Here is a 24,256-nt window from a genome sequence, read left to right on the forward strand (position 1 = left end):
GAAGGAAGGAAGGAAGGAAAGAGGAAGGGAGGAAAGAAGGAATGGGAAAATGGAGGGAAATAAGGAGGAAGAATCTGGAAACACTGGCACTGCTTTCAAGAGACTAATATCTACTGCAGTGAGGGAGTCCTGTATAACTTAACAAAAGGAAAAACTGCATGGCAAACTAATACTGAAATTCAAATTATGTACACCTTTCACATTCTCCACCTTGTCTGCTTTTTCCTTAGAGAAGATTTCCAGGGTACCCAAAAGATGCAGAACTAGCCAACAAACATGCTATCTAACTTGAATTTGCAATTGGCTCTTCATAGTGACACTCCGAAAGCTTTTCTCCTGTCTCCATTTGATTCATTAACATTCTCCTAATCGTGGTAATGTGAGTTACTGCCATCCCGCACTCACCCCACACACATACTGCACTGGCCCTGCACTGCTTTGCCCTTTATCTGCTTTATCTCCCTCATGTTTAAGTCAACACAGCTCTGATTCTAGTTTCATTCTCTGTTTTTTTCTAAACGGAATCACCTCTCCCCTCTAAGATTAACTGCTATGTTAACTCTACCCTTTCTATTTCCAACAGATCTTGCTTCAGTATCTATCCCTTCCTTCCAATTCTTCAGATTTACCACTTTTAAAAGTTCTATTGGCCTCCATGGTTTTTCTGCCCATAAAAAAATATTTCAGTCATTTCAAATCTATATATTTCACCCTAATCACTCTCTAGACCTTAAGTGAATTTCCAATGGCCTGACAGTAGACTTTTCAATATTAATATGTCCAATATGAACTCATAATCTTTCTTCCTAATACTGCCCTTTTATTGTCTTCTCCATCTCTGTCAATAGCATCACCTGCTGGCATTCCCTGACAACAACTGCAAAGGTCCTGCCCCTAGTCCTTAGTTCACTTATCCTGACTTTAGAGGCAACTTCAGTTCTTTACATTCCTTTTTTCCACAACACTGACCTCCAAACAGTTGTTAATTTATATCAGTTTACCTACAGAAAGACTCTTCCATTTCCTCCCCTCCTTCCCTGTTTATTTCCATTGGCATTAATGCCAGTTCAGGTTGTCATATCCTGTAGCAGTAGTCTCCCAGCTGGTCTTCCCACTTTTTATTCCAAATTTATAAGCTCCAAATACTGCTTCTCAGTTAATTTTCATGTAGAATAATTTCCAAAATGATACAACTCTATTAAAAACAAATCTTCAATCATGTCTACAGGCTACATACAAACTTTTAAGCATGGAATTTGAGATCCTCTGCGTTGTGCTCCAAAATACCATTCCAGGATTATGTTCCACTGCTTTTTCTCCTACTCACCAGGCTCTGGCCACTTTTCCCCAAAATCCTATATTGATTCTTATGCATTTCTTTGCTCATCTTGTCCTTTAACCTGTAATTCCCTACTCTCTACTCCTCTCCACTATTCAAATCCTACACCCACCCCTCAATTCCAACTGAATTCCAATACTACCATCTAGTTGTAGTTTTCCTGATCTTTTCTTGGAGTAAATATCTAAGGTAGGGACCAGTGACTAACCCTCAGTATTCATTGTCTTGCCTGAGTTTTACTAGGAACATTGCTGCCCAGCTAATAAAACTATACTTTCCTTCTTCCCTTGAATGCAACTAAATTTGAACCTCTGCAATATGAACAGAAGTGATGTGTACAACTTCTGAGAATTCTCTTTAAGGATATTTGCCCTGTACTCTCTTTTCCTTCTCCATCTTTTAGGAAATGGTGATGACTACAGACTATCAGAAGCCCCATGTTGAGGATGACAGAGGTGCCCCACCATCCTTGGACTGCACTCCTATAGACTGTGGAGTAAGGGGAATAAATGCTTTCTGATTCAAGGCACTGTATTTTTAGCTGTCTTTTTAGAGAAGCTTAACCAGTCAGTACTTGAATGACTCAGGTGCCCCTCTCTTTTTTACATATCTATAGCACTAAGAGCTTCAGGTCATACCTATGATAGCCTGGCTTCCTCATTATAAATTAATGCACCTATCTTCCCTCTTCTATTAATTGTAAATGAGTACATGCAAATACAGTTTCTGATTTATCATGTGTCTCCTACAAATATTCTAGCATGAGGCTTTAAACCTAGTGGGCATCTAACACATATTTGAGTTATTCTGATGCTCTTTTTGCCTCTCCTCTCGCTCTTTTTCAATTTCTGGCCAAGCATCTAAAATGATAATCCTCCTATTTCCCTACACCTAATACCTCCTTAACCCTAAGCTTCCATCTCTGTAAAAGTCTTTTTGAATCCATTGTCTTTTTTCCTTAAGACTATCACTTAATCATTTTGCAGCTTCTACTAAAATTCTTACTGAACACTAGCCCTTTGATATCTTCTCTTTTAACTTCTGTGATATGTGCCCCTGATTATTTGCTCTCTGCCCCACTAACAGGAGATCCCTTTTGGCTAAATCTTGGCTCTCAGATCTTTCCTCCCTCTTTAATGACCTAACACACTCATGGCTTTAACTCCTCTGCTGATAATTAGAAAACCCTCTTAATTTATAGCCATATTACTCAAAGTATTTCCATTCATCTTTGTATATTCCTACTGAGGCAGCTCACCATTACCTCATACATAAAATTATTAAAACTAAACCCAACAACTTCTTCCATACTAGCTCTCCTTAACAATTTTTTTCCATTCTAAAATGATATAGCAGTTCTCTGAGTTCTTGAGACTTAAATCTTCTTTTAATCTCCTTCCTTAAATACAAACAAATGTGATATGCTTAAACCATATCAACTTTTGTAATGCCTCTTTGTTTTATCCCATCCATGCCCTTTCATTTCAGTTCTGAATTGTGGATTTTAGAACTCAATTCTTACTTGCTTCCCATTTTCTCTATTTTGTTTTGCAAACTATCTTCACAGTAAGTTTTGTACCATAACATGCCTTCTCTAGAACCGATCAATTCTATTAGCTACTGAATTAGGTTTAACATTCTATGCCTCTGAATTTCAATGTTCTATATAATATGACTCAATGTTTTTAACCTTATTCAAACTATTCTGTAGACTGGCCAATTGTCTCACTCTGTCTGTGTTTATGCTGTTCCTACTAAGTGAAAAATCCTCTTCCTTTCAGTTGGTTCACCCACCTCACATTTATTCTACTCCTTTCTGAAATTCCATAGTGCTTACTTTCCTCCCAAAGCTTACTTTTTTCAAATCTCTGTATATTACCTATTGCCTTGTGCTCCACTATTGGCATTTCATATACTAATTCTGTATTCTCAAAATTTTATGATGCCCTTTAGATAAGCTTTTTATCTTTATAATTATCATTATTAATATATTTGTATGACTTTAGTGCCTAAAAATTACGTTAACAGAATGACTACAGGTATGAGGACTATAAAACTTGAGTTACAGCCACATGTATATTTTGTACTTGGTGACATATTGCTAAATCTCTGAGCTGAAGGTTTATTTCTAAAGAAGAAGAAAAAACTAAGCATGAGAGACAATATATGCAAAGCATTTTGCAAACTATGCAGCGCTATACAAATGTTAGCTAAAAGCGCATAATCTAAAGATTTCTTACTCTAGAGACATGTTCAACTGTTCACTACACTTAAAGGATATAATTTAATGATACGTTTAAATGACATACTTGGTCAGAATAGGTAATCCGGCTAGGTTAGTCATAATACGGGTTAGCATGTAGCCACCGGTGTGTTTGGCACTTACTCGAGAAGCAGAACATGGAAGTGGATGTTATAACTATCCCCAGCACAAAAGCAAATAGCCAGAAACGAGAGGATATTTCTAGAAATTAGATCTAAATGGACTGAAAGTTACAAGGGTCACTCTATTTCTAGGAGATGAAGGTACTGTTAGTTTAATTCAGGAATGCCCTAAGGAGAGCTAGCTATAAGAGCTCTCATACTTGTGCAGGAAGCAGATTAAAATCCAGGAAAGAAAGGGATGAAGCATGCATATTCTTTTGAAATTATGCTGTTTTGAAGACATCTCTGGTGGGAGCAGAGAAAATGTGGGAACTTCTAAAGTCTCTGAAAAGCAGAGTTGCCTTCTACTAAAAGAAGAGTTTAAAACAAGGCACCAAAGAACCAACTGAGTTACCCCAGATAAGACAAATTAAATAAAAACTATTAGAAATGAAATATAGAATTAGTAAGAATAATATCCTTTGCGTCATACTTGCCAATTATAAAAGCAAATGTAGCTATATTATCTCATTTTGGACTGCAACAAATGACCGGAGATAAGAACAATATTATTATTATTAAAAGCTGAGATTTAGATAGATCAGGGATCTGCCCAAGATCACACAGGCTAGAGAAAGATGTGCAAGCAACTCCCTTCTACCTCATTTTGCAGTGTTCAATCATTATCATACCCCATAAAAAAAGGAGAAGGGAATTCCTATGTTCTAATTCAGTTCCCTGTGACAGAAGAATATTATTTGTAGTTTCTCTACTCCCAAGTCAATGAGGAATTGCTTGATTTTCACTAGGGATAGAAAAAGACTTTGCTTCATCACTTTTTAGCACACTTATATCTTGTACTCTGTAAAGTCAATTCTTGCACATTGAGAGCATTCAAAAAGTAAGATTTGGTTAATGCCTTGATGTCATTGGAATACAAAAAATATTCCCAAATTTTTCAGCAAAAGATCACATTTTGATTAACAAATGCATTAAATACCATCTGATTTCTATTCAGAAATATTGCAGAATGAGTGTCAGTTTTTAAATTTAACCACCATACCAAGCCTGATAATATAAATATTATAAATGTTAAAATTCAATAATATATGCATAGATATGAAATCCTTAAGGGATGTTCAAATTCACCTGAAGTTTAAACTATTTTTACAATATTATCTTTGCTCTGTATTTTGCCATCACCACCTGAATTCTAACTATTTTGCACATGGAATATAATATTGCTTCTCTAACACTGTCAGGAAAAGTTATCTCTTTGAATCCATGAAGAAATGCTAAAAGCAAGAGCCTCAGCAATTTTTGTGAACCATCACAGTATCTTTGAGATGAAATAAATCAAGTTAAAGGAATTTAATTCAACATGTTGGATGAAGAAAAAAAACTTTCTAGGGTAGACTGCTTATTATTTTTCAAAATTATTTATCTTTAATTAACTGTGATTTCAGAAAATTGTCAAGAAGTAACTTTAAAATATTTTTATGTGCCTATTAGAAACCATGATCAAAGATAATGCCATACAACCTTGGGAAATGCACCATGTCAAAGATGGTACTGACAGGTTCTCTTCCTAACACCTGTACAAAACACAGGGGTTCCCGACAAGAAACTTCTGTAGAAATGCCCTTGTCATCCTAAAGTTTAACCTGTCCGGTTATCTTTTACGGTTCTGAATGTCTAATAAGTGGAGACAGTTTCCTCAAGTACTAAAAGCTTTACTCCATAGCAAACAAAACAGTGGTGTCTTAGCAGCAGGCTTCACCAACAATCAAAACTGATTCTGAGCAACTGCTTTATCTACTTATATTCCACTAGTATCGTTTTACCTTTAGGTTTTTTGTTTGATTGTTTTTTACTTTCTGAATCTTTACTACCAAACAGACCACTCTGAGTGCATAATTAATTCTAAATACTATCCTTAGCCAGAAAATTTGTTTTGTGATCATTCCAAATAAACAGTTTATATAACCTAAATAACACTTTCTTTTCAGAAATAAGGATGATTGATATTCTGCAGCAGTTGACTCTATACATTTTATGTTGATAGTTATCAATAACATATATCCTGAAATAGTTCCTATTGTTCAGTAAATTAAATTTAAAATTTGTTTTACTTAAAAAAGTGATTGTGTGTGCTTTAGAATGAGCTATACAAGCTCATACTGGAATTTTTTTTTTCACACACACACTGTACTTTATTTTTACAAGAGATAAATAAACTGACACCAAGCATTGTAAATGGATGACCACAACAAAAGAAACAATGATTGCAATTACCAAACACGAGACACACTCATACTATGTCACAATATTGACATTCAGTCCAGTAATCCTCCACTGTAGCAGCTCCTTTACTTTGCAGTGAAAATTGATTTGTATATTTTTGCCTGAGTCCTTGTGGGATTTTTTTTTTAATTCAAACAGAAAGTCACAAAAATTATAATCATCCTCATCAGTTCACTCGGTCCCATGTAATTAATTTTTTTTCCATCTTGATCTTTTGTTAGCACTTTTATGAATTCATCAGTTTCCATTAGAGTTCTGAAAATGCTTATTCATTCAGTTCAGTAGTATAGTCAGTTACCAGAAACCTGTACTTGTCAAGAGTCTTTTCCATGAATTCCTTGAAGATGAAACCCTCTTATAGGAACATTTTTACAAAAAATGTTTTTTTAATTGAGCATACATTAAGTACTTCAAGAATTGGTTTCTAAGGAAAAGACTTCCATAGCTATAATTAATTTTAGTTACCTTCCAAATCATTAATGAGCAGGATATTAGTTAGGGCTGTATTGTGTTTTCTATGCTCAGATGTAAAAGGTTTCATAATGTAAAATGATGTGGTGAGGCTTTGAAATTGGATGGAGTTAAACTATGGTTAAGAAAGAAATGAAAGGAACAAAACATTTGCAAATCATTATTATATAAACTAGGAAATAATATGAGTGTGCAATTCAGAGAGATGATTTTTAACAAAATAAACACAATTGAACATAAATCTATTTAGTTCAATTAAATATAGCTCAAGGATTAAGAATTACCTGTAGTTCATACACTCATGATCCTCTGCGCAGTCATTATCCGTAGAACTGTAAAACTAGCCCTGTGCTCTTTTATCGGTATAGTCCTTTGCTGACTTTGAATTAACTTGAACATCTATGTATCTGAATCTCACTTAAATCTCATCAGCTCTCCATCCTGTATTTCCAGCTGCCTACGAGAGAGTTCCACCTGGATGTATAGCCATACCTCAAACTCAGCACGACTAAAATCAAACTGGCCATCCTCCCCATACCAGACCAACCCAATGTCTATAGTCAACCACTTTTGCAAATAATCTAGGCATTTTTCAAAGATTGAGATGAGAATTCTTGAAGTCACCTGTCTTTCCTTCAGCGTCTGTATTCAGTATATCGCCAAGGTTTATTGTATTTTTCTTCAAAATAATTCTTGAATTTGCCCTTTCATTCCCATTTTGCAATCCCCTTATTACTATAATTTTAGCTTAGGCTTTTTTTACCTCTAGTCCAACAAGTCTTCCTGTCTTTTGATTCTCCCAACAATATCTCTCTTGTCCATCCTACATATGACTACCAAGCAAATCTTCCTGGACTTTAATACTGTTAATTCTTTCGTCAAAAACCTCCAAGAAATCAATATTGCTTTCCAATCAACTCCAACTTTTTCTGTTCAATTTTCAAAGCTTTAGAAAGTTGAGTCATCTCACCATGTTTCCTGCTATACCCCAACAAAAATCTATTCAAATAAACCAATAAATATCTCATACATGGCATTCATATTAACATCTCCACATTTTTGTTAATGCTTTTCCTTACAGCTGAAATATTCCATTACAGTCCAGTAATTAGTATCCTACTTATATTTTAAAGCATAATTTACTTATTCGACAATAAGCCCTTTCACAGAAGATACACCATATTTATTTTAATCTCCTCCACCTGAAATGCTGTCTCCATTTTCCTCTACTTAATATAGTTTCCCTCATCTTTTAAAGTCTAATTCACTTATCTGGATAATATGCTCTTTAAAAGAAGGGAGCATATCATTTTAATTTTATATCTCCTGAAGCATTAGAATGATACTGGAAATAGAATAAGTGTTCAATAATAGTATTGTTTTATTGAGTGTGTGTGTGTGTGTGTGTGCATTCATGTATATATGTAATCCTTTAGCACTTTGTTCAGTGTTACTTATGATGTGTGATTATCACCATTTTAAATGTCAGATTCTGAAGAATAAGGACTTCCATTGGGTTAGATTCAAGATGAAATAGGTCAATGTAAAAAATTTAATTATCTAAAAATATTTAAAAATTAAAATGTTTAAACAAACAAATCTGTTGCAAATAATGATCACCTTTAAGTTTAAAGGATGTCTAGGTTAATCTTTAATTCAATATTTCCTAAACTAATACATTCTAAGTCAGCAGCAGATACACTAAAGCTACCCAGATCGCTTTTATTACATTTACAGGAAGAGATACATTTTTTCCCCCAAACTCTTTAAAACTTTAAAGAAAATTTTATGTATATTTATAGGTCTTTCCCTCATTCAATACAGCAGGTGCTTCTCTACTTCACACTACATTAAACTAGTAACTGAAATATTTATAAGATACTGCAACAGGGTGCAAAACTTTATGTATATTAACTCCTCAGAGAATCAGAAGTCATTATTCAACATCATCCTCTGCAACTCTAGAAGTATGCTATAGATTATTTAAACAAAGTTTAAGAAAATCTTAAAAATTAACTTGTCATTTTGCATCTAATTTTATCATTTCAATTTTATTATTCACAAATATTTTGCCCATCAAATATGGACAAATCCTTGAAGGCTTTAAATTTAAAATATATTTCATATACATAACTATGTACAGACACTGTTGAACAAATAGAGAGATTAAGAAATAATTCTCAAGAAATGTTTTCCATTAGCATTCTTATCTGTAACCATCTCTGTCTCTTATCTTTCATCCTCAATTTCTTAATCTGTAGAGTGAGGAGGCTGCCCCAGGTCATCACTATAGCTTCTTTCAATATTAATAATCCTGAATTTCATTATTCTTTCAAATACATGTCCATTACTTTACTGACTACCTATTTGCACCATATTTATATGAGTAATTATTCAAACAGGACAAATAGGACACGTTTTAAATATATAAGTAAATCCTTGTAAAACTTTATAAAATAATGCAATTAAAGCACATCTCTTTCAACATGCATATTTAAATTATGATTTAAAAACATAGCTGTATAAATTTGCCCTTGGTAAGAACTTTGAAAACTGTCATTCTCAGAGCATAATTTAATGCCGATTTGTCATTTACTACTTCCTATTGTATTTTAGAGGACTAGAAAACTAGTTTAGCTTGCAAAAATTTTTATTGTGACCAAAGTATAGTCATTTTCCTTTGTTTACTTAGTGCATATACGGATAGATACAGAACTATCTGCAGATATCAATAGATATGGAGATATATATTTATGAAATAAACAGAACTACAATAATGAAAGGTTTTTAATCAAATAAACACAGATCGAGACTCTACTTATGAAATATAATAATTAATTAGGCCTAAACACTTGACCAATATGTAAAGAGACAAATGGTTTTGGGGCTGTGGAAGGAGCCCACATTGGTAGGAACAGGGAGGTTGTAGTTAAAGCACTTTGCTGTAGCTCCAGCCTCCTGATTGGCATTAATTATTCCTGCTACCTTCCTCTCTATCCTCCTTGTATGTTCAGTGCCCCCAGGCTGGCTCTGATTTTTCCAGATATAGTTTATCCTCTCCTTTCTAGCTCATGTCTTCCTTGCTTACTATATCCCTGTCAGAAGACAAAACAGCCTTCACATTGAAATGGTAGCGACAAGAAAGCAAAAACACAAATACAGTGATTGGCTGCTTCTCTGTAAGGGACCACTACACTTACATGTGAAGTAAATCCTCTAAAGGGCAAAACAATCATTAGCTACATAGTGTGTGTGTGTGTGTGTGTGTGTGTGTGTGTGTGTGTGTGTGTGTGTGTGTGTGTGTGTGTGTGTGTTGTATGTCTGTAATATTTTACTATGACTCTCTTTAGTTATGGTCATCCAATCATTTTGCTAGAATATCTACAGCATTCTTTTTTTTAAAATAAATTTATTTATTTTTGGCTGCATTGGGTCTTTGTTGCTGTGCAAGGGCTTTCTCTAGTTGTGGTGAGCTGGGGCTACTCTTCGTTGTGGTGCACAGGCTTCTCATTGAGGTGGCTTCTCTTGTTACAGAGCACGGGCTCTAGAGAGCAGGCTCAGTAGTTGTGCCACACGGGCTTAGTTGCTCTGCGGCATGTGGGATCTTCCCAGACCAGGGATTGAACCCCTGTCCCCTGCGAATTCTTAACCACTTAACCAGGCGGATTCTTAACCACTGCGCCACCAGGGAAGTCCCCTACAGCATTCTTTAGCCCACTACTCCATCTTATTTGTTTTAATTTCAAGATAAATGGTTAAATCTATTATTTAAAAGGAAAACCTGGGTAGTTACTGTAATTTTTACAAAATGAAAAAAAGGAATACATCTGAAAGTCATATGATTTCAATATATGACATACTCAAATATACAATATGATGAGAGCTATGTGCCTTACTCATAAATACATGTTACATATTTATCACCAAAAAAAACCTCACAGAATTAAAAACTGATTAACTCGATTCTAGTTGATGACATTCCGTCTTTATCTATTTAGCTTCTATCTACCTCTTAACACTTTAAGGCAGGAAGAATAAATTTTGTTTGTTACATTTTCACTTAAGGCCAAAACAAAGTAAACATTAGATTAGCTTGGATTTTGCACCTGGTTAAATTATTTTATGCTCTAATGCATGAATCACTAATATGTTTAGAGCTTTTACTTTCACTGTAAAACAGATTGCCTTTGATTCAATTAAAATTCCTTTTCATAAATATGAATAAAAAATTCCTCATTTTAAAACAAAGATAGTTAAGAATTTAGGAGTACGTAGCAACGCTGATTCACAGCCACTGTGAGACTACCCGAACGCTACAAAAAATAGGGATACACTTAATAATGGATTTGTATGTACATGGTGGCTCAGAAAACTTAAAACACTAATGATATAACTTGTTATATAGTTTGAGTATCAAGAAGTAAAATAGCATTTGGCATATTTACTTAATGCCAGAAAAGAATTATTGCCTTAGATTATTTTATTAATATTGGAACAAGCTCTAAATATGATGATATTCTATTGTTTGGACACGGGTATTTTATAAATTTGACACATATTTAGAAGGTGGACCATCTTTCTAATTATTTTCACACACATAATGTGAACTTCATCATTAATAAATAGCTTTGGAGCTTCCCTGGTGGCGCAGTGGTTGAGAGTCCACCTGCCGATGCAGGGCACACGGGTTCGTGCCCCGGTCCGGGAAGATCCCACATGCCGTGGAGCGGCTGGGCCCGTGAGCCATGGCCGCTGAGCCTGCGCATCCGGAGCCTGTGCTCCGCAACAGGGGAGGCCACAACAGTGAGAGGCCCGCGTACCTGAAAATAAATAAATAAATAAATAGCTTTGTACCAGTGTTTAAACATTTACTGGTAGCCCACCCCATCACTCAACCTACCTAATCAACAAAGCTTGCTTTCTGTTTTGGAAATTATAGTAAGCTAAACTGATTTGGAAGATCACATATGGGTTTCTACTATGAATTTTTGTAATCTATTCAAAGTATGACCATGCAATTATTTTAATGATTTCTTAGAATCTGCACCAGTTGTAAACAGGAAGGACAAATTCAGATTACAGACATGTTTTTTGTTTGGTCAAAACCATGCCTTAAACATTTTCTTAAATTTGAAACTAAGATTGTCCAGCCTTCTTCCCTAAAATCATTTTCTTTCAACTGTACCATCAGAAAAAAACTACCTATGTCTATTTTTATACTTAAATATTTATTTTAGTTCTACTATATTTTATTATCTCTGCATCTTTATCAATGCAATGTTTGTTGTTAGAAATGTTATAGAAAATACAACCCTGTATAATTAGATGAATTTTATGTAAAGCCAATCTTTACTCTGTTACCACCTATCCTGTACGTGATATTTGACTTATTTTGTGGGCAAAGGAAGCAGCTTTAACTTCTCCAACAGTATGCTAGAATGAAAACCTGGGGTCAGGAAGACAAAATAGAGTACTAGTTACCTTTAACTAAGAAAGCACGTATTTAAAGAACATTTTATATTTTAAAAGGTCCATAAATGATCCCAGAATTTCTGTTTTAGTCAATCAACCAATTAAACTGAAAACCATGACAGATAAATTTATAGGGAAATTGTAAAGTAGCTTTTAAAAGTTATCTAACATTTATTCAGATTAACATAAAATACAGAAAAGTAGATGATTCAAAGACCTGCAGTTTTATGGCACAAAAGTAGATTCGTAGACAGAAGTAGTAAACATTAATAGTAGATTAGTAACCATTTACTAAAATTTAAATCAAGTTATGAATTCTCTATGACTTTAACCTATGAAATTATTTTCATTTATATTAGTTCCTTCTACGTTAGATACAAAATTTCAGAATACAGTTAATAAGTTTAAGCAAAACTTACAATATTTTCTAAACGGACTGTTGTTTCCCCCAAAGAAATTTCCTAATCACTTGGATTTTTAAAATGCCTTAAGAATTATACTGGTCAAGATTCCTGAAATTACCATTTATTCACAATATTTCAACTTATTTATAATGCTTTTCAGTGCAAAGAGTGACTTTAGACTAACATATACAAAATACTTATGTATTAGATTATAATCACATCTTTCTTTTGTTTTTGATATAGAAAAATATACCACTGATAACTGTTTCTTTATTCTTTGAAAAATATTAAATTTTAAATAATTTTGTTTAATGCTCAAATTCTACAACCGCATATAATAAATGAGTTTTGTAGGATACATATGTTTTAAAACTTATTATATCAGAGCTTATATACTTTATAAACTTTATATTGGATTGATATGAGCTATGTGTTCTCAAAATTCTATTTCTATTTTAATCAGTATTTTTTCTGTCACTGCTTCTTATATTGTATTTATATAATTAAGAGTTGTTTTATCATGCAATTAAGAATTGTTTTTAACTTCTGGTCAGTGATAGTGAATATATATATATATATATACATGCATATATGTATGTATATGAGTAAAACATATTTTATATATTTCCAACAGATGCATTTTTCTCCTGCATTTTTATTCATTTAAATATATTTATTTATCTTAAGCCAATAAAATAGGAAATATGCTCATGAAAGAAGGCCAGGTAGTCCATCTGTGTCTGTTCATTTATCTGAGCTATCAGTTCTTTAATTTCTCAAAATATTTTGTATCTCAAGCTCGACTATCTGTTTCGTCAAATAGACTGTTCCAACTTCTTCTAGCAGTAAATACCTTTTTTTTCTAAATCCCAAGTGAACTTGTTTAAAAAAAAACTATCTTCCTCCCTCAGCATCCAAAAATTCTCCATTCACTCTGAAATCATCTTAGTATATGGTTTTTCATTTAATCAAACTTGAAAAATAAAAGTTCTACCTTTTTATTTCTGAAATAGTTTAAGTATAGTCACTGGCAGGTAATCTCAAATAAATATATATTAGAAATTATGAATGGGAAATACATAAGGAAATATATTATTCATATTGGGATTTATATGGCTCATACTTATTGATAAATTGATAGATGTAGAAAGAGACAGAGAGGTTTGATAGATCAAGGTGGAAATAACTTTCAGACAATGAAAAGATCATTGAACAACAACAAAAAATCACGGTGTATTATTATTTAGAACCTAATCTGATTTTATATAATTTCAATCTTGTTATAAACTATGACCATAGACTTAATATTAGGATAAACACCATCTTATGATCATAAAGTAAATAAACGATATATCTTCATTGATTCTAAAAAACAAATGAACAACACTTGGTCTAAATCTGAGAAAGTGTAGCTGACATTTATGAAGCTTTTATCTAACAGCATATTTTATTTCAAATCGGCTAAGACCTAATATTTTCCATTAACTGTAAATGAGAGTATGTACGAGGAGCTAGAAGACGGCAAAAAAAAGAGTAAATGAGTAAATGTCTTGCAGGATAGACCATATAATCCTTTATAATTGCATTCATTTTAAGATGAGCCATTCAAAATTGCTACCTGTCCAACCTGCATAAGATGAGCAAACTAGAAGCATGTAGATAAATATTGCTCGTTGTGCCTAGGCAGGCCATTTTAATATCACTATAGCTGAGTTTTAGATACTCTAGGCTCACATGTCAGCTGAATTCACTACTTATTTTCTAGCTTTTTGCACTTATGGTACTTGTATTCCATACAGAAATAGAACATTAATAATTATCATTTGATGTTGTCTAATATGTAAATGAGATTTAAAATACAGTGACCATTCAGTCCTGTTTATAGAGTGTGGGTCATAAGCTAGACAAATAAAATTCTGAAAAGATTATGCCCTCATAAAAAGATGTAGCTTCAAAATTATGTCGCAAATTAAAATCTACATAATTCATCTACCTAGAGAGAGCTGATCATTTATATACAAGTAGATAATTAATTTCATCCTTGCAATAAATCCAAAATAAATTATCAACTATTTTGTAAAACACTTCCTCCTTTAACACACAGAGTAATACTAATAAAACTGGAATTTATTTAAGCCACGTTTGCACTCAAATCATAATTTCCCAGAATAAAAAACAGAGGTTGCTTGCTAAATTTATCATTATTCCAAAATAAGTTATTTTTTCCAATTATTTTTTAACTTTTAATGCATGTAGGGAAGTGTTTTCCAAAATATTCAATGAGTGTCTTTCTGATAATTTAATAGCAAAACTTGATTTTCTAACCAAGTTCACAAATAAGTAATAATGAGTTGTCCCAACAACAGATTTTTAAATGGAAGGAATTTGTTTTTAATTACATAATAAAACTTAAAATTTTCACATTATTTTACTTTTAAAAAACAGTATATTAAAAATGGTAGGAATTATAAAAATTTTTTAAACTTTAAATATTAATACAAGTAATATTGTCATAAACTGCTATTTAATAGATGTGATGGAAACTTATCTTTTCCTATGAGCAAAATGAGTGCTGACAGTAATTCCTTGAGGAATCAGGAGCATGAATGCTCAGTCTGGTATAGGTTATTTCATTAATCTACATAGAATGTGTATGATAAAAACAAAAAATTTAAATGAACTTACACACTAAAGCAATGCTTTGCACCTTTGATTCAGCAAATTAATTGACTGCTGTTAATGGAGAACATGCAATAAGAGACAAGGTAAGATTAAAAGAATAAAAATGTCCATGGCCAAAAATGTTTGGAAATTGCTGAGTTAAGGTAACATAATCTGATTTTTTTTTATTGCAAGTCTTTTCAGAGCCTTTAATTTGTTAATAATGAATCTCTAAGAGGAGGATCTAGTACATAGTTGTCCTGACCTTATTTGATCATAGAACTCGCTTGGGTTCATTTTTTTCCCTCTAGAAGCAGCTTAGCATCTAATATTTTGTATTATACCTTATAATACGGTATAATTCATTTATATAGTGTGTATGAAGCCTACACATTTTCATTAAGCTCCAACTTCTTCATTGCTTTAGAAAAGTTGGGGAAAGCATTGATGTGGTATAATATTCCATATCAAGAATAACCCAGAGTTATTTTCTACAGGATTGAAAATTTATATTTTTATAGCATCATTTAAGATATTAGGGTAACAATTCATGCTTCTTACACAAAGCTAATTTTGTAAATTCTTGTCTCAAGAATATAGGCCAGGACCAGAAAGAAAATACAGACCTCGAAAATGTGAAATATTTACACTTACTTTTCATACATTTTAAAACAAGCTTCGATAACTTGTTTTAAAGAAAATGCCACTTTAAATAATAAAACAGGAAGGAAGTAGTCAGGCTGCTTAGAGGCAGACATCCTGATAACAGATGAGAAAGAGAAAGAAAACTTCAGAATTTGAAACTTGAAATAAGAAATCTGAGAGAATTTCATGTGTGACCAAATGATGCTTCGCAATTTAATAATACCTGTGGCAGACACAGTCAATTACATAGCCAATAACATCTTTCTTACTTACAAAAGAACCGAGGTGGCAGTATACCCAGATAAAAGAAATTCACATATGCAGGTTCTTTTGCAGGCAGGGATATCCAGCTAAAATAATTCTAGCCAATAAAATGTAGACAGAGGAATCATTTCCTGTCTGAATTAAAAGGCAATGTCTTTTGTCTTTTGCCTTTTCTTTCCTACTGTCTTCCTGCCTGGGACACAAATATGATGCCTGATGTTGCCGTGACCATCTTGCAATCATGAGAATGAAAGCTTCAGTCTAAAAATAGTGTAGCACAGAGATAGAAGGTACCAAGTTCCTTGATGCCACCTTCAGCAGCTGTTTCAAACTTGCCCAGCTTAAGGCTCCATTAGAACAATAATCCCCCTATTTATTTTCATAACTGTTTCATCAGATTTCTTATTAACCACATGTGAAACTATTCCTATTAACACAGGTTTGAACCTATTACTAAACTTTCAGAGGACATTATTGACGTTCATAATATTGTTACTGAATAATCTTAGAAAATCTATCCTTTTAGAATTTTTGATTAAAAATTATAAGCAAGGAAGACCATTTCATGATTAAACATTTTCCATGTAAAGAGTTAAAGTTTCCTACTATGATGATAAAATCACAATAATTCAGAAAACATCAGCATTCACAATAACATTCCATGAGGTCATATAGCTAATGTTTTCCTCAGTGTATTTTCTCTTTTTAGTTATTTTAATATGCAGTTGACTTCAAGAAATTATGCATATTGTTTAGATATCAAATTATTTTCATCAGTGAAAGGATCAATTGGTATTGACTTTAAGTTTAGAATTACTGCAAAGGTTCTAATTGTATTAATAAAAACCCAACCCTTAACTTTTGCTTTTACAGCTTTATAACCTTGCTATTATCGTCCATATATCTTTCTGATGCACCTTGCATATCTGTATAAGTGCATTCCACCTGGACAACCTGCTATTCACTTTTATGACCTATACCTTTCCAATCATTTGAACATGGTATATACTAGCAGTATGCTGGAGCCAACTCACAATGGCTTGTGAGAGCCAATTTTACACCTATTTCCCAACTCCATGATCAGTGAGACTCCACCGGTAGCTTGATATTAGCCATATTGGTAGTATTTAATACCATGAAAACTGGCAATTACCACAAATCAAAGCCTCTCTCATTGTCACAGTCAGTTATCAAACAATTATTATCACACCACCGAACAATACACATCATTCATGTTAAAATTTTATGCCTTACATTGTTCATTAATTAACCGTGGCACTGTTTAATTGGTAGCTTTAATACCAGAAAGTCACCAGATTTACATAGAGTGAAGCACAAGGATTATCTGTACATGAATGCTACAATAATATGCTATTGAACATATTATTTAGTAGATCTAAATGGATTGGGAGGGCTTAATGAGATGGTAACAATGATCAGTTCCAGTGATTTGTAATTTATTCATGACAAATTTAAATTGTGAAATTGTGATAAATTTTTATTTAAAAATAGAATCTTAAGAAAAACGAAATATCACTATCAGCTACAAATGGTTAACTAGAAACAATGTCTTCAAAATGTAGGACTTCCTACTGATTCCCATTAAAATTTATATTTGATGTAGGAAATTAACTTCAACAATAGGCTGATTTCAAATTCTTGTGACCTACTCTTATCCTAAGAAATATTTTTTTAATAAAATTAAGTCTTAATGGTATACTACAATTTATTTAAGTTTTAAACTAGCTCAGATTGTTTTTATTGAATGGAATAAAAAAGTACTTATTATAATCTTCTTTGGGTTCTTTTAAGATTTCTGAAGGAAAGGCATTATTTTGGTTGCCATAAAATCCAGACTTAATTTTACAAATGTAAAATAAAAAATACACATTTCTACACTTAAAGCTGGAATCTATTTTTTTATACTATACAATGGCTTTTCTACAGTCTTATTAAATAGTTGCTAATACCATTTTTTTAGAAGCTCTCAATTGTCCAATCAAATTAAATTAAGAGTGGCTTTAAATTGAGAATAAAAAGGAAAATGTCCAACATATCAACATTGCATCAGAAAGTATAAGTTTGTCCTATCAATAATTTCTTACCAATATAGCTATTTGTTTGCAAGTGAAGTAACAAATATTAAAAAGTAGTTATTTTAAAATCAATATGAGCACAATTTACATTTGAAAGAATTCTCTCTTAGACTTACAGATCAGGAGCAAGTGTTTAGCTTGCAACACACTTGCTAAGGATTTTAAAAGCAGTAAGTCCAGTATTAAAAGGCTCAAGGAAGACTGTTCTCAGATCAGTCAGGTGGTCAGGTGGTTTCTAATACTGGAAAATGAAACAGACTATACTTTTTAAAAAAATGGACACTCAGTAAATGAGGTTATCAACAAGAACTAACAAGAACTTGAAGCTAGCATTGAAAAGGTAGCATTTGATTTTCTAAGCATCATTTGGACATTTAAATTGATTTAGCTAATATGCAAATATCTGGATTATACAAAAATAGCAAATAAGCTACCATAAACATGCAAGGCTCATGAGGCTTTTTTTCCTCATTGAATTTTTAATTTTAATAAAGTTTCACAAGGGTTAATGACTTGTGGGCTTTCTTTTCTTCAGGTAAATACCTTTTGAAATTATACTCTATTGTACCAACTATATCAATAAAATATTTTAAAATTAAGTGTATGCACCATATAAGCAGTTTAGTATCTAAAACAACTGAAGTATGTTTGGAAAGCATTCACTATATTTGTCTGCAGCTCAAATAACTGAATTAAGAAATATTAACATAAATATTTTAAATTTTTGGCAGAAGGAAGACTTAAAACATTATAAAATAATTTTTATAAAATATAAAAGCATATTATAAATTATATTATAAAAATATCTTCCAGGCTTAAAACATTATAAAATGTTTATAAAATATAAAAGCATATTATAAATTATATTATAAAAATATCTTCCTAATTAAAAAATTTTGAAGCCCTAATTGAAAATTGAAGTAGTAATATGAAAACTTGAAATCAACATACGTTTCCCTGAATGTAACTTGCTTTTGCATCTCCTTCCACGAGCAAAATTTTCACTATTTTCAATTTTTTTTGGTAAAATCACCTTAGTAATATCAGTTTCCAAAACATATCTTCAGTCTAGTGAATTGCTAAACTTATATTTAACACACCTCCCAGCACCCCCATTTTCAGTACCAATAATAGTAAGGGAAGCAGGGAAACACTTACCTAATTTTATTATGTTAAAATAATATTCAGGTGCATATTCTGAACCAACTTAGATGACAGTTGTAGCCCTATTCTGTTTATAAATTTTATCATGCCAGTAACATTCAAAACCTACAATTTCACCTTTGCTTCAAATATCAAGTCCATTAATTTAATGGGGAAATCTATTTTAAAGTCATTCACCTAATTTTGTCATCTCAGGAGTAGTCAGACAGGGCACGTGACCATGGGTAGTGTTTTAAAATAATTAACTTAGGGTTAAACATCTCTTGTAAAGAATAGCAGGAAACTAAGCTATATCCAGGCTGGGGGTGGAAGGGGAGTGGTAATGACCTTTTATATTTGTTATAAAGTATTGAAACTAAAATTCTGTTTCAATTCAAGGTACATTAGATAAAATAGAAAGAATTACCATAGTTTTAAAATGCAGAAGTGTATTAATAAGGTTTTTTTTTGTCATAAAAGTTGTCAAGTTAGTTTCTGGGCTTCCAAACAAAATTTCAAAACTAGGTATAAAATCAACTTATTTCTAACAGAGATAACATAACATTTTTACGGTGCCCCTTAGTATGCATGGTTAAGTAAAAATATTTAAAACTATAGGTGTCGAAAACCAACAGAATACTTTGTATTGTCATTTGTTTTACTAATCCTATTTATATATAAAATAGATGCTTTCAAGTTCTTTCTACCCAAATATCATATTGAAATTTCTATTGCTATTTAGAGAGCAATGATATTTTGTCTTTAAAAATATGTACATATATATACCCAACAGGATTGATATGAAAATAATTTAACTTGAATGATGTAATTATGTAATGGAATGTAAAAAATTATAGCAATTAAGGTGTTGTGACATGCTGTAATGAATGAAGTTACATTGGTTGATGACACTATATCTCCTACTCATTAATTATTTGGATAGAGTGCATGTTACATAGCATGAAGAAATAAAGTCATAAATTACCACTAAAAATTATATCCATACATTTTCATTTAATATTTATATTTCTCCCACATCCATAAGTTATTTTAAAAAATCAAAACAATATCAATAGCATCTTTAGTTTCCAGAAAATCTCACAATGTGGTTCAATTCTTTTACTATATACAGCTAGTAATTTTCAGGGGAAGAAAGCATTTCTAGAGAGTAAGTTTATAAGGTAAATCTGCACATGTATGGCTTGTGTCTCCTGCTTAGACGCCCAAGTGAATGGAAATATTTTTTAAGCTTTCTGATTTGCAGTTCTAAAGAGAAAGACACACTTCTTAAACGTAGCTAATTAGGGTGATACTTTTAAGCAATCACCTGTTATTATAAAGCAATATACCATTAACATGTAGTGCAAATATTAACTAGAGCATTCTTTTAAATATTTTTAAAAAGTAGCCGTCTTTTTTTTTTTTCTGAAATCTTAGAAGGAAAAGGTGGAAGATGAATTTAATGTGATAGTAAAAAAGAACCAAATGATAGAAGTTCCTTTTCTAAGTCTGTTTTCTGTTTTCTTATAAATGTTTTCTTTCCTTAAAAACAAAATCCCTCCCTAAAATAAATTAGAATTTTAAAAGTGTAACAATAATAGCATTAAACAAAGGGTAAACATCTCTAATCTCATTTGTGAGAGGTATGGGAGCAGGGGTGATGTATACCTATTCATTCCTTAAACCATAAAAATAGTTACTGAAAAAAGCTAATAAATTAATCTCTTCCTGGCTATTGTTGACATGCAGTATATATTAGTTTTCTTCCTTTTCTCTCTCAATCACTTCCTTCACGTGACCCACCAGCCCACTACAAGACTACATAGGAAACATCAATCGGAAAGAACTCTTACACTAAAAAATTGACAGCAAAGGGACAGATTTATCCAAGTAAAAATGTTACTAATTTAGGCACCATGCTTATGATTAAAGGAAAAAAATGATCTATTTCCTTTATATTTCTTAAGACAGCTACCTTTTTGAGCATAGTACTCTCAATCATTGTACAAACATATATAGAAAGAAAGAAACAGACTCCTAGAGAATATTTCTTTTTTTACTCATTATCTTTGTTTCACTGGCTTCCTGCACAGACTCCACTGTTTCAAGGTGTATGTAAAAGCTTTGGCCTCTCTTGACTAGACACTGTAGATTAAAATATTTTATAAAGAACATTGTTAAATTATTTTTAAAAGACACTGACTTTCCTGGGATAGTTTCAGATTGTGAAGACCTTTCTTAAGTGGCTGAGAAAACCCCCAAAAGTCCAAGGGGACAATTGGAAAGAGAGAAGTGCAATTTTGTTTTGATAATTAACACAGACAAAACAAGCTGGGAAGATAGTTTCTTACAAACAATTCACAGTCCTCTGCAGTTATGGGAGAAGTAGCTACCAAGAAATTGCAAAATATTGAAGAGTAAGTGCATCACTTGGTGAAATTCTGGGTTCTTTTCATCTTGTTGGTTCTTTTTTAAGAGTCACCTCAAAGAATTTCTTTCTAACGGTCAAAAAAAAATAAAAGGAAAAGTAAGCAAAGAAAAAATACAAAGAGAAACAAGCCATTCACAGTATTGTTCTTGTCCTATTAGCTTTTCAATCTTAATTAGCTAATGAGAAATGTACAAGAGACATGGTAGCAACTGACAAAGAGCCACTACACTCCTTTTCCAAATCTTTCAAAGAAAAAAATTTCTTACAATGTACTGCTTCTCATCAGGAAGTGTGTATGTATGAGAGTGTGTGTGTGTGTGTGTGTGTGTGTGTGTGTGTGTGTGTGTGTAAAATATAACTACATGTTCCATAAAGGATTCATTAGGAACAGAAGTGTGCCATTTTTTGGTAGCAAATATAATTAGTAAAATTCAAGTTTTTAGCATTCTCAAGTTTCTTAATGTGATTCTATATACTGTAATTTATTAAAATTAGTTTCTGTGATTTACTGAGCTAGGCATTGTGGAACTTCTAAATTGAAACAAATCATCATAGGGTGACCATATTTCTCAGAAGCTCATTGGCCCAGATATTTATTGAATGGACATACTTGCAATGACTGGACAGAAGAAGCTCTCTTGCTTCTAGGAGTCTTTGAATTCAATTCAGTGATGGAAGCAAGTAAAGGCACAGAGGCAAAAAAATTATCCATAGGATACAAACAATAAAAATGAGCTATCAAACTTCTGTTGTTACATTTATACTTAATTTTGTCCTAATAATCAAAAACATTTTTATGTGGAAAAATAAGTTGGAAAGAGATGCGGAAACTTTTAAAAGATACTCAAGCATAATTATCTTTAAAATAAAATGTCAAGAAGCATTTGATTACAGATTACTAAAAAAATCACTTTAACTTTAAATTGTCTTTGTCTTACTCCGTTTTTATCAAATCTTTTATTCTTGTAAATGTCTAGCATAATTATAAAATTGAGAAGTGGAATATGTTTATTTTCTCTTATGATGACTGAGATTATCTTCTTTCTCCTATACAGATAATTTCAGTGAAAATTTCTACTGTCTCAATTGTCTAGATACCATATTCACCATAGTTGAAAATAAGTCACTGACTCAACTTAGTTTCAATTGGTTTGGTTCTACCAATTACAAAAACGAAGAATTTTTTCTAGGTTAGTGACTCCATTTATACTTTCAACCATGAATATTATTGGAACCATTAAAAATAAAGAGGTAAATTATTTTATAATGGTTTTACCAAATAGCAATTGTAAAAAAAAATCTGTTAATATAGAAGTAGCCTCAACTCCTATGGAAACGTAATTTGAAAGTGCATTTAGTTTTATTCAATGTTGACTTTTAGGTCCATAATTGAGGAATTTCTTGTATAAACAATTATAATAATCACTTTTGTAGGTGTGAAAGGCATACTAGCAGAACAGTACTATTTCAAACCAAATTTCCATTAAATTCTAGGAAAATTTCTAAATGGGAAGAGGAATAATAGATAGGCTTCACTGCAATATACTAGAGTTTAAAAAAAAACAAAACATAAAAGTAAAATACATCTAAAACTATGTTATGTAAAACCGAAATGCTTTTCTAGTAAGAGGTGGGAAAGTTGGTGGCAAAGGCATGCAACAAAATTGGCATTTCATTTCAATGTGACAACAGTCTTTTTGACAGCAGATCAGTTTAACCTTGAACATCCCACCAAAAGAGTAATCCATTTCCAAGTGCATAATAATTCATTGTTGCCCTTCACCATACATTAAATGTCACCCATTATTGTGACAGGAATATAAAAGCTATTGCACACTAGTCAGGAGCCGAGATCAAAGCTGTTAATGCAAGCACTTTCGACATGGTTTTCTAAACTCGGTTAAACCATCAAAAACACTATGTTTAGAAGATCTTTACCTCTGAGCTCCAAGAGAAATACAGAATATTTTTGCAAGTATAAGGACTCTCAGTAAGGCAATAGTCTTGTCATCTTGTGACCACAGACCATGTTAGAGCCAAAATGTATGTCAAGACAGGCCTGGCAGTCACTGTAATAATAAACCTTTGAGCAGATTCTAGGGAGACTGTCCCTTGCTCCCCTGCAACCTAATCCAATAATATAATAGATGATAAGCTAATATCTTAAAAACCAGGCAAAGTAATTCAATGCAAAATCATACAAGAAATTCCTATATTCTTTTTAACTTAGAAAAACTAATCTTATGTATATAACACATTGAGTATCCTTGATTTGCTATTCTTGCTAAGAAAGCCAGGTTGGTCAAAATTTCTTGTCTTCTTTTACTCTTTTTCCTATATTTGGCATAATCATTTGTTCATTTAAGTAATCTAAGAAATTTCTGTAATAATTTATTACTACTAAATTTGGTATAGTATTATTTTTCTTCTCCAGAGTTTATTTGTATTTAATTTTAAAATGCCAATCTCAAAATAAAATATGCAAAGTTCTTATATGCTTAGTGAATAATTATTAAGGTTACATCAATCCTGTTGGAGGTAAATGTGTATACCAGTATTCCTTTCTTTTAAGTTTGACCTTCAGTTATTCATCTTTGTATATCAAACTACTAAGGACCTTAGACCAAAATTTACATGCTAAATTTCAGAACAGTTCTGGTTG

General features: G+C 32.1%; 1 protein-coding gene across 7 annotated transcripts in view; it reads right to left on the bottom strand.

The window, feature by feature from the left end:
- The window catches only part of GRIK2 (glutamate ionotropic receptor kainate type subunit 2), a 642,939-nt gene that overhangs the window by 113,602 nt on the left and 505,081 nt on the right, over positions 1-24,256 (bottom strand). The window contains exon 13 of one of the 7 annotated variants that reach the window (XM_067702476.1): positions 14,879-21,661. The exons of the other annotated variants lie outside the window; for them this stretch is intronic. Coding sequence (XP_067558577.1) covers positions 21,616-21,661 — 46 coding nt within the window. The 3' untranslated portion in view covers positions 14,879-21,615. Of the gene's footprint in view, positions 1-14,878; positions 21,662-24,256 lie in introns of those variants that run through there. 7 annotated transcript variants of the gene reach the window in all.

The sequence above is a fragment of the Pseudorca crassidens genome, chromosome 13 (genome assembly GCF_039906515.1).
Source record: "Pseudorca crassidens isolate mPseCra1 chromosome 13, mPseCra1.hap1, whole genome shotgun sequence".
In the NCBI taxonomy this organism is placed as follows: Eukaryota; Metazoa; Chordata; class Mammalia; order Artiodactyla; family Delphinidae; genus Pseudorca; species Pseudorca crassidens.